The sequence below is a fragment of the Echinops telfairi genome, unplaced genomic scaffold, assembly GCF_000313985.2.
Source record: "Echinops telfairi isolate 266 unplaced genomic scaffold, ASM31398v2 ScPeMD7_7400;HRSCAF=8409, whole genome shotgun sequence".
Taxonomy (NCBI): Eukaryota; Metazoa; Chordata; class Mammalia; order Afrosoricida; family Tenrecidae; genus Echinops; species Echinops telfairi.
In genome coordinates this window covers 7,144,416-7,156,818 of record NW_022111300.1, presented here as the reverse complement: position 1 = coordinate 7,156,818, position 12,403 = coordinate 7,144,416, and the positions used below count along the sequence as shown (strand labels likewise).

At 40.4% G+C, this 12,403-nt stretch overlaps 1 protein-coding gene across 1 annotated transcript in view; it reads right to left on the bottom strand.

Annotated features, from left to right (window-relative positions):
* Positions 1-12,066, bottom strand: part of SNRPD1 (small nuclear ribonucleoprotein D1 polypeptide) — an 18,129-nt gene extending 6,063 nt beyond the window's left edge. The window contains exons 1-2 of the mRNA XM_013004791.2: positions 11,934-12,066; positions 1,802-1,878 (exon numbers count right to left, since the gene is read on the bottom strand). Coding sequence (XP_012860245.1) covers positions 1,802-1,878; positions 11,934-11,947 — 91 coding nt within the window. The 5' untranslated portion in view covers positions 11,948-12,066. The remainder of the gene's footprint in view (positions 1-1,801; positions 1,879-11,933) is intronic.
* Positions 12,067-12,403: the final 337 nt, after the last annotated feature.

Below are 12,403 nucleotides of genomic sequence, written 5' to 3'. Positions count from 1 at the left end.
CAGCCTGTGTGATCATGAGGTGTCAATGGAATCAGGTATTAGGCATCTAAGACCCAGAATAAAACCATACCCCCCAACAAAAAAAACCCCATACCCAAGGTGAAGGGGGGTGGCGGGAGGTGGCATGGAGTAGAGACCCAATGTACCCACCTGTAGACAATAGGACATCCCTTCACAGAGGGGTCACAGGGAAGAGATGAGCCAGTTAGGGTGCAGCATAGCACCAATGAAACACACACGTTTCCTCTATTTCTTTGGTGCTTCCCTCACCCCACTATCATGACCTCATTTCTACCTTACAAATCAGATTAGAAGAGAGCATGTACACTGCTACAGATAAAAGCCCCAAACACAGGGAATCCAGGCTAGATAAACTCCTCAGGGTCAACAATGAGTAGAGATACCAGGAAGATTAGGAGAGGGTGAAGGGAGAAAGGGGGAATCAATCACAAGGAACAACCTAGAACACTGCCCCCTGCCAGTGGGACGAATAACGGTAAAGTGGATGAGGGACAACAAAGGACGATATAAGATGTGGAAATAATAATCTATAACTTATCAAGGGTTCGTGAGGGAGGCTAGGTGGGGGAGGGAGGGGAAGAAATGGGGAGCTGATATCAGGAATTCAAGTGGAAAGAGAATGCTTTGAAAATGATGATGACAGCGTATGTACAAATGTGCTTGACACACTGGATCAATGTATAGATTGTGATAAGATGTAAGAGCCCCCAATAAAAGTTTTTTTTTTTTAAATGGAGAAAAAGAACAGAACTGGAAATTCTTGAAGAATCAAGACATACTGGACACAGAGGCTGCAGTCACCTAGACTACAGCACTGAGTTACTCTCGAAACTGTGAACTCAAATATCCCCTAAGCTATCTTCAAACAAAGGAACCATTTAGCTCAAAAAATAAAGAGTGTCACTTTTGAGTGGTACACTCTTTAATAAACTATCTATTGTGACTAAAGGGAGAAAGAGGCTTCCTACCCCCTATAGAGTTACAGCATAGTTCTACCTCTGTCTCATTGGGTCACTATGAGTCATCACTGACTTGACAGTGAGTTTGGTTTGGGAGTTTTATAAGGCCAAAAGAGCACATACAAGGTTAGGAGGGACAAGGAGTAAGTCAATGAGAATGAAACAAGTAGGATAAAAATAATGAGAATGTGGATGCAATGTGAAGAATATATCATCATAATGGCTATAAACTGCTGCATGGGAGTGGTATTTTTCACTAAAAACAAGATATTAATAGGTTTGTTTGGTTTTTTAAGTGATCTGCATCTCTCCACAGAAGGGTTACAAGGAAGGGATGATTCAACCATGGTGCAGTATAGCACTGATGAAATACACATTTCTATAGTTCCTCAACGCTTCCTTCCCCTCACTCCCATGACCCAGTTCTATCTTACAAATCTGTCTATACTGGAGTGTACACAGTGGTACAGTTAAGAGCTCTCAACACATGCAATTCGGGGCAGATAAACCCCTCAGGAACAGTAGTGCGAGTAGCGATATCATGAGGGATACAATGGACAGTGTATTCAAGAGGGTGGGAAGGAGAGGAAAAAAGAGGAGCTGATACCAAGGGCTCAAGAAGAAAATGTTTTGGAAATGTTAATGGCAACATGTGCACAACTGTGCTTAATATAACTGAATTATGGATTGTTAAAAGATTTGTAAGAGCCCCCCAATAAGATGGCTCTTTTAAAAGGGTGATCTGTTCTGTAATAATGTTCATCAAGCAACCGAGAAATAATTCTCATTTTCAAGAAGAGAAGAGTTTATTAAAACTATACCTGTGATTGTTCCATGGACCTGTGTTCCATTCTTCAATTCAATGGTGACAGTTTCGTGACTCAGTTTCATCAAAAACCTATAAAGACACAACAGGAATAAAACCATACATTGTCACTCCTAACATTTAAAAATCATTTTTATTGAGTTGAACTGGGTGCTATTTTGAGTTAACATTTGCTACTGTTAACTTCCTTTATCAATTCCTATGCATAATCCTCACAACAATTTCAGTTTTTGTTGAATTATATCCTCAATAGTTAGAAAAGGTACAATAATGATAACAAAATGTCATTTGGAAGCTTCTAATCTTAAATCACTACATAGATTAACTCAAATCCAGATGTACAAGATCCTAGACTCAAAAAAAAAAAAAAAGATCCTAGACTCCATTCTAAACAGAAATTAAGAGACTACAATTGGATGTTAAAAAAAGAGAAAGAAATATACTCTTCGTACTTTAATCTCAGGAAATAACTTAGTCAACCAATTAGCATAGTACACACAAATAAAATATTCCACTCATCCTAGTTTGGTTAGTAATGACTAAGATTTTTAAAGCTTTCGAGTAGCCATATAATACCAGAGGTCCTCAAACTTTTTAAACGGGGGGCCAATTCACTGTCCCTCAGACCCGTTGGAGGGCCGGACTGTAGTTAAAACAAAAACAAAAAACTACGAACAAATTCCTATGCACACTGCACATATCTTATTTTGAAGTAAAAACAAAACTGGGCAAAAACACCTGCCGGTCTGGGTAAATATCCTCGGCGGGCCGCATGTGGCCCGTGGGCCATAGTTTGAGGACCCCTGATCTAAACTATTGGTTTCTTTCCATCCAGAGCAAAGAAGAATAAAGGAAATCAGAGTCAAGGACACAATGAGGCAAAAGGACTAATGGACCACATGAATCACAGCTTCCACTAGCCTGAGACCTGAAGAACTAGGTGGAATCCAGCTATCGCTACCAGCCACTGTAACCAGGACGCACAACAGAAAGTCTTGGGCAGAGTGGGAGGAAAATGTACAACAAAATTCAAAAATCATTAAAAAAAATACCATGTTTTACTGGTCTGATAGCAATTGTATCTGGCCCATAGATACCCTTCAGCCAAAAATCAGACAGGCCCATTAAGTGAACAATAACACCCATGAGGAAATAATCAATCTAAAAACAAAATCCAGGTGGGGCAGGTAAGATGATCAAATGGAAACAGGGAACCCAGGGAGGAGAAAGAAAAGTGCTGTTACTCTGAGGAGATTGCAGTTCATGTCACGGAAGAAAATGTGAAAGAATTGTGGAATGGAAAACTAATTTTTGCTTTGAACTTTCACTCAAATCACAATAAAATGCACCCCACCCCATCCCCCAATGGAAGGGGGCACAAACATGACTGTGATAAGATTTATCTGGTAAGTTGGTGGGAACCTTCATTAGTTAAAAAGAACACTATCATGGGAGGGGAAAAGCCTGTGTGCTGCCATCCAAGATACAACAACTGGCCTCTATTCACATGAAGCAAAGGAGACAAAAGGAGACTGAGGGCTCAAAGAATACCCATGGAACAAAACGTCCACATGAATCAGTCTCTTCTAAACCTGAAGAACTTGGTGGGGGGCTCAGCTAGCAATGCTGACATTTTAAGTAGGGAACAATGGAAGGACTGGGTAGAGTGGGAAAAATTGTGGAACAAAATGCAAATTCCTAAAAATGGACTAGAACAGTAGGAACTGCAAGAACCCCCAAACATAATATCTGAATATGGGATTGAATCTACTCTGAATGAAGAATAAGCTGGCATATAAAATAAACCGTAGCACCAAGAGAAATGTGTTCCCTTAAATGAACTATATGAGACCAACAGGTGAACAATGACCCAAAAGTAAAAGTGGGAAGGAAGGAAAGTTTGATCAATGGAAACAGAACAAGGAGAGTAGAAATAACAAGATGCCAATGCAGTGTGAAATCTGTACTGCCCTAGAACCATTTGTGTTAAAATTATTAAAACCAAACCAAATTCACTGCAACTGAGTTGATTCCAACTCACAGAAGAACATTATGTAGGATTTTTCAAGACTGTAAATCTTCGCAGGAGCAAAAAGTTTCATCTTTTTCATGTGGAGCAGCTGGTGGGTTTAATCTATTGACTTTGTATTTAGCACCCCAACACCTTACTCACACACAGCACAAGGCTGCTTAAAAATTGTTGAAAGGAGAAACCAATTTGCTGTGTAAACAATTCAAAAGCAATGATGACAACACAGAACATACACACAAAAATATGCTGAACTGTATGTATACAGTAAAATAAGAGTCTTGTTTCCTAACCTCTTCTAAGTGGAACTATAGGCGTAAGGCTTGCTTTACATAAATTGGGCCATATTCTAATAACCTTTGAGAGACAGAGCTTGCATTTAAAATTGTATATTGGGAAATACATCCAGGTTGCTAAAGAACATTCTCAGAGCTGGGTGACATTGTCCCCTACACTCCAGTTTGCGTCTTATGAAAATACCGTAGCTTCCTTTACTATCCTGGTTGATGGATACCAGATTGCTTCCTGTTTTGTGTTGACAAATCCATTTATGCAAACCTGCGCTCGCGCGCGCACGCGCGCGCGCGCGCTCTCTCTCTCTCTCACACACACAATCTGATAGGTGGAAAAAGGCAATTTGTTTTCCCACAACTACTCATGAGACTATTGTTTTATGAATAGTTATTTCTTCTGACTTACTTTATGTACTCATGTTCAGTTGAGTTCTCTTCTACATTTCAGCTTATTTATGGCATTAAGTTTGTTCATAGTATCTTTATTCAATACTTTCCCCTCCCCCCATTTGAATGTTTGTCAATCCTTCTTTTTTTTTGTTGTTGTCAATCCTTCTAAAGTACAGAATTTGGTCAGAAAGATGTTCCCCACCAGAAATTTATAAAAAGGTTATGTTTTACTGAATTTGTGTTGAAATTGTTGAATTGGGAATCGAATGCTTTATTTTTAGTGAAATATAGTGGTTTAGTGAAAACCACTTACTCAGCAGTTTAAGAAAGACAAGTACACTGCTTTTTAAAGAAAAAAAAGACAAATTCCAGTTAAATTCAAACTAAACGTAAGTGGGTAAACATCAGACATTTAGTTAAGAATCTGCCTGTATTAGTTTCTCTAACTGGAGAAAAAAAAAATTTTTTTAATCAGTTGTGGCAATAATACTGGATAATCTATTTGTCCCCAATTCATCTAGTCTTTTGTCTTAGTTTTTTTTTATTATTATAAAACAGTGCAGTGAGAGAAAACTTGAAAAATCCACAAGTATTAAAATTTTGTTTGACTTGCTTTATACATACTTGTACTTTTACCATATCATGGGACATTTTAGCATGCATTTTCTAATTAAGGATTGTCTACTCCGTAAACATCAATACCATAGCCACGTCTAAGAAAAGGAACAATTATATTGGTCTATACACATTTTGAAGCCTCAAATATTAGGCTTATTTCTGGGTATAACTGACCTGTGATTTCAATAAAGGGCAGCAGTTTCTCCCTCTCAGTTCTAGATTTTTAGATACAGGACATAAGCCATATGCCACTCTCACTCTGCTTGGCCATTAAAAATAAAAATCAAGATATGCTAATGTAGTGTTAGCTAGCCGGAGATAGAAGAAGTGTACCTGGGCTTATCTAAAATAGTTTGTGTTGTACTAATTATTTAGGTCAAGTTATACTTCCCATGATGTCCTCTGATCCAAAGATACAGTTGAATAGTGAAAACTGTATGAATTCAGAATTCTCCCCCAAGTATCACTTCACTTTTATTAGAATAGCAAGAGTTCTAATCTGTTAACTTAAAGACAAGGCAGAAACATGAGTTACTGTATATCAATAAAGAGCCTTGATGGCACAATGTTAGGTTCTTGACTGCTAACCACCAGGGCGGCTATTCAAGCCTACCAGCTGTCGGCAAGAGGAAGCCGAGACTTTCTGCTCCTACAGAGAGTCACATCAGAGACCCACAGAAGTGCCACTCTGTCCCACTGGATTGCTATGAGCTGTAATTGACATACTGGCAATGAGTTTGGTAAAACAAATAGATTCAAATATTCGGAAACCAAATGGATCTGTCAGAGTTCAAACTCCTTTATTAAAATTAAAATGTTCAAGTTTTGGAAGAAAGCACATCTCCACTTGTGCACAGAAAACTCTCCAAAGTTTGAGCTTGTCTAAGAAGCCTGGTGCCAGCCATATCAAACATTTAACATTAAATTATCCGCTGACTTCTATATATTAAAATCTGATCTGAAATGCTTTCACATAATTTGAAGAAAAATTTAAGATCTTCAATAATATTTATGAACACCTTCCACATAAGTGCCTTTTCATCTTTTTTAATTTTCCACTGGCTTTGTGGATACAACTTGTAGTCTTTGTATACACTGCACAGCCTCCCTTGCCAAAAAGAACAACCCACTTACATCTGATTAATTTTTAACTCATAGTAAGACAAGAGAAGAATTGCCCTTTTGAGTTTCCAAACCTTTAAATCTGTAAAGGCTGCAGTGACTGGTAGAGCAGCAGACCTTTTTTCCAAGGTACCGGTGGGTGGACTTGAAGCTCCAGCCTTTCAGTTAGCAGCAGTCTGTCTGTCACCCAATCACAACTGTGAGTACAACTGCCCCTTTGGATTTCTGAGGCTGTATGTCTTCATGGGAGCAGACAGCCTCACCCTTCTCCAGTGGGGCTCCTAGTGGATCCAAACTGCTGATTTTATGGCTAGGAGCCCAACTCATCATACACTATGCCAGATACGAGAGATCAAAGAAGGAAGGAGCTGAGACAAGATGCCAAGCCACACAAAGATTGCCTAGGAGCAGACACCCGGAGACTTACTTCCCCCCTTCAGAATCAATAGAAAGAAAGAAAAAGCTTTCCCCTGGAACAGAAACCCCCAATCTTGAATTCTAGCCCCTAAAATGTCAGAAAAGAAACCTACTAAAGTCAACCATTTATAGCAACACTATAAAGTAAGACAGCTGATGAGGAGCTGGGGCTGGGAGTATAAAATAATAAAAACGACTTTGGAGAATGGTTTAACACTTTCTATTAAAATTAACATACAACCAGAAATTCCACTCTTAAGTATTTAATCAAAAAAAGATTTCTCTGAAAATGCTCACAGCAGCACTAAAAATGCAACAGATAACTGCTGAGCAATAAAAAGGAGAGCATTACTAATTGAACTGACCTCAAAAGCATTATGCTGCGTAAAATTCTAGTGCAGGAAAAAGGAATCCATGGTGGAAGAAAGCTGGTCGCTTCTGCAGAGATGAGGCCTGAATCGGGCTGAGAAAGGGTACAGTGGAAGTTTCTGAGGCTTTAGAAATATATCGAGTACAGATGGGAACTGGAAACACAAGGAATCCAGGAAGGATGATCCCTTCAGGACCAGCGGTGTGAGTGGCGATACTGGGAGGGTGGAGGGAGAGTGAGTTGAAAATGGGGAACCGATTACAAGGAACTATATGTGACTTCCTCCCTGGGGGATGGACAACAGAAAAGTGGGTGAAGGGAGATGTCGGACAGGGCAAGATACGACAAAATAATAATTTATAAATTATCAAGGGCTCATGAGGGAAGGGGGAGTGGGGAGGGAGGGGAAAAAATGAGGACCTGATGCCAGGGGCTTAAGTGGAGAGCAAATGTTTTGAGAATGATGAGGGCAATGAATGTACAAATGTGCTTTACACAATTGATGTATGTATGGATTGTGATAAGAGTTGTATGAGACCCTAATAAAATGATCTAAAAAAAAAGAAAATATATTGAATCTTGTTGGGGGTTGGGTTACACACCTGGGTAAAAACTGCTTATTTGGGAAATGTAAATTGCATTTCATGTTATGAAACAACGCCTCAAAATGGAAATTTAAAAAGGAGCCCTGGTGACACTGCGAGGTAAACTGCACTGCTAACCGCAAGGTTGGCCGTTCAAACCCACCAACTACCTCGAGGAGACAGGTGAGGCTGTTTGCTCCCATAAAGTTCTATAGCTTCAGAACCGCTACACAGAGTTGCTTGCTATGAGTCACATTCACCTTGATGGAAGTGGGTTTTGGTTTGGTTGGGGTGGGGTGGGAGGGAACATGAACCTTAGTTGTGACAGGCACGAAAGGAAGGGTATTGTGGGGATAAGAAATAGTCTGTTATCCCTCCCCAGCGGAGGCCAGGAGCAAAAAATTCAAATTCTTTTCTGATAAAAAAAGTCACTATCTTACTATCTAAAATTTAGGTATCGAGTAGATTCAGATAACAAACATGGTTTCTTTCAGTATCCAAACTCACTGTCTAGGAGACTTCTATGGAGTAGGTATAATTGACAAAGCGTCATGATTTATCATACTCACTGCCATTGAGTGCATCTGCACTCATAGTGACCCTGTAAGGACAGGGTTGAACTTAGAACTGCCCTTGTGGGCTTCTGAGACTCAAGTCTTTATCTTTCTCCCATGGAATAACTGTTGGCTCTATGGTCAGCAGTAAAACATGCAATCCAGGGCTCCTTCATGATTTATCAAATATAAGACTTATCAGGGAGAGGAAGAAGCCAAAGAAGTCACCCAGGTTCACAATTTAAAAAAAAAATTACACGAATAACAACGAGTACAAAAAAGAAAGTGGTAATGATTGTACAACTCTTCTTGATATGATTGAACTAATAGGTCACCCAGGTTTATGGATTGTGTCACCAATTGAAGTTTTGTATGAAAGTCAGGTGAAAATGCAAACTATAGTCAGTCAAACACCATTTTCCCCAAGCAAAAATATATCCTCCACTAAGAATAAATTATTTGTTTTACCTAAGCCACAGAATACGGAGGTGGCATACAGGGTTAAGTGGTGGACTGCTAACGGCAGTTCTACTGTCCAATAAGGTTGCTGTGAGTTTAAGCCCCAGAATGGTATTTAATACAACCACTAAAAATGGCAAGAATCTAAAATTGATTGTGGTGATAACTGCAGATCTTAAAAAATATATTGCATAGTGTGTAAATTTTAAGCCAATAAACTTAAAAAAAAATAAAGAAACATCTCACAGCACGGAATGTTTAATGAGGCAAACAGAATCTAAAGAGAATATCTCATAATTACAAATAAAGGTAACTTGCAAATATCCAGAAATCACAAAACTTTTCCTCCAAGGTACATTCCGAGTAAGGATGGACTTGATAAAGTAGAGGTTGTAAGCAAAAAGAGGAAGACCCTCCACAAGATGGATTAACATAGTGACTCAACATAACAGGCTCAAACATAGCTGTGAGGATGGTGAGGGACAGGGTGGATGTTCCATTCTGTTGTACGTAGGGTCGTTATAAGTCAAGGAACCGATTGGCGGCACCTAACAAAAACTAACCAGGCATGTCTTCTATGGAAATATGGAGGCTTTGATATGCTATTTCAAGCATACTAGAAACTATCTACTAGCATCATAAAAGTGACACAACAGTCCATAGATGGACACATTTAGAGTGTTTCATTAAGATATTAGAAATTCTGTTTTAAGACCAGTCAAAAGGAAACACAGCCAAGCCATATCTATTTGCAGGCAGTAGGGAAAGAAGTATGTACTCATATTTATGTACAGGTCTTCAGGAGGCAGAGTCAAAGAAAAAAACCAGGAGCAAAACATAATTATCTGTGTAACCAGACACATACGCAAACAGTAATGACTTCTCCCTCTTATAGAGATGCCCCCAAGTCAAAGTCTACTGTGATCCAGTTAAAAAATGGCAAAAGGACATGGACAGACCCTTCACTAAAGAAGACAAGTCCAGGAGACTAACACTTGAAAAGATGCTCATGATTGCAAATCAAGATTACAAATGAGATCCCATTTCATCCCAGCTATAACAGCACGGATAAAATAAAAAAAGAACAAATACAGGCAAGACTGTGGGGCCAGGGGCAGGTGACTGAACTCTATCATACACTGCGGATGGATTGCAAAATGGTACAATCATTATGGAAAACAATATGGTACCTCCGTAAAAAAGCTAGAAACAGGAATACCCTATGATCCAGCAATCCCACTCCTAGGTAGATACAGAAAAATGTGACAAGATGCACACCCATGTGCATCATAGATTACTTATAGCAAAAAGATACAATCAACCTACGTGTCCACCAAGGAATGACAGGATAAACAAGCTGTGGCAACACATACATTGGAACATCAGGCAACCACAAAGAATACTGAACCCACAAAGGAGCTGACAAAATGGATGCATCTGAAGGACTTTACACGGAATGAAATAAACCACCAAGAGACAAATATTGTATGACACACTATAAAAAGTCAAGAACAGGTTTACACAAAGAGAGACATGTTCTTTGATGGTTACCAGGGGTGACAGAGTAAAGGAGGAATCACTAACCAGGCAATACACAATATGGGGGAAATCAGCAAAATGTGACAGGAAAAGGAAGACACTGAGAAGTGCACAGGAATATGGGGCAACTATGATAAATGCTGTTGCAAGTCCAATCCTGCAACAATAAATTTTGTGATGATAAACACAAGTACCATAGGTGAGCTAGATATGAGGGAGGCCATACGAGAGCTTATCACATTTAGGCATGATAGTGCATATTTATTTATTTTTTAGTAGTGGATATTTCTATAATGTTGCAATATATACTCACATATGTAATACAACACATAGGGGCACAGTTATAAAAACTACACAGGCCCTTGGACTGAACTAATCGGTTAAAGGCAAAGCAGTTCATAAAGTGTTCATAAAGTATTGCACATTCATGTCTGGTGAGTGATGTCTGGGGCTTGAAAAGCTTTCGAGGGGCCTGGTCTGCTCTCCCGTGTTGCAAAGGAAAATGAAGAAAATGGAAAACTCATGGAAGTAATTAGTCCAAAGAACTAATGCCCCACATAAACCACAGCCAGATCTGAACCTGAGACTAGAATTGGATGGTGCCCAGCCACCACCACTGACCATCTGACCAGGACGGACCACAGTATAAGGTCCTAATCACAATGGGTAGAAAATGGAGAACAAAATTCCAGCAACACAATCTTCTAACTCGTAACCGAAGACACTGTAAGAGACCACCTTTCACCCAAATAATAAGTTGCACTAATAAAATTTACCTTAAGGAAAATGTAAGTGGAATAAATCTACCCCAGTAAACCCATAGGTGCTGACTCAATTCTCACTTATTAGGTACCCCTTGAGGAATATAAAAGCAAACTACATGTACTGGCATTACGGTTATAATTCACAAAAGCACCAGGTTATAATGACTATATTTTCTTAAGGAAACAGAAGTATCACTTATTAGAAATTTGCTTGTTTTTTTAATAGAAAATTGCATAGGTGAGAAAGGCCAAGAAAGTTGGAGAGAGGTAAATCCTCGAAGAACTCTTTAAGGGAGGAGTTCAAAGAAATGAAGCATGTTTCTGAAATCTGGTATAGATGTAGGTGGGGGATATGTTGAGAAACAATAGCTTCACATTTCGATATTTTTGTTTTAATAAAGGTTTCCACGGTGTTGCAGTAAAAGTTTAGAACTTACCCTCACATTTAAAGTCCTAAGTCCCTCTCCTTTAAAGCATAAAGTAGATTTCCAACGTTTCGGCTAAGCCATGATGCTTCAACCTATTCATTTTAAGATAACTAACGGCTTCATCACGAAAAAGCCACATTAACTACTCACAAGTTTTCGCTACAGCTCCCACCTTCTTCGGGCACAAGGATCTACTCACATTATCGGGTTCCTGGGAACTGAGACGGACCAGAAAAGTAACCGTCTGGAGCACGAGTTTCCCTCCAAAGGAAAGTCGGTAACTCAGCGAAGAGTTTGCGCTTGTAAGCCCGGCCCTAAGACATCCCGCCGTCCTGCTCACCTCTTGGGAAGGTGCGAGATCTCCTACAAGCCAGTCTGGAGCCGGCGCCCAGGTACTGCCTGCCAGCCACGACCCGGACTGGAGCGGCGGGTGCCAGGCCGTTAGCAGGCCGCGCGCGCACGCGGCTTTCGCGCCTCCTGCAGCTCGGGCAGCGAGTCCTCCCCACCGCCGGCCCAAACCCTGCCTTCAAGATCCGGACGCAACACGACCGCTTCCTCACCTTACAAGCTTCATCCTAGCGGCGGCGTCACTTTCTCCACCAGATAGTGCACAAAATCAGAGAACAGAGGGACGACGAACTGGAAGTATGAATGGCCGGAAACGCCTACTCCGGAGGCTCCAGACGTAAAGAGCGCGCAGAGCACGACGAACGTACGGCGGAAATGCCGAGGCCTGCTGAGCTGCGCTCTCTTCCGGCCGCCAGGGAAGTGACGGCGCCCCCTGGTGCTTGGAGGTATGCCTTGCGACTGTAAGGCGGAAGTGACTAGGGCTACTCTGGGAGGAAATTCCTGCAAGAGGGAAATTTGAGATGAAACCCAATTAGGAAGCCTGTCGTGGGCGCATTTTCTCGCAGCAAGGCGCCCCGCATTATGAAGCTTCAAATATCCCCGAGAATGAAAGAAAGTTCTGAAGACTACCCCCCAAAAAGAATTATTTTAACTCTAGTTCAATGCAGACAGTTGTATAATT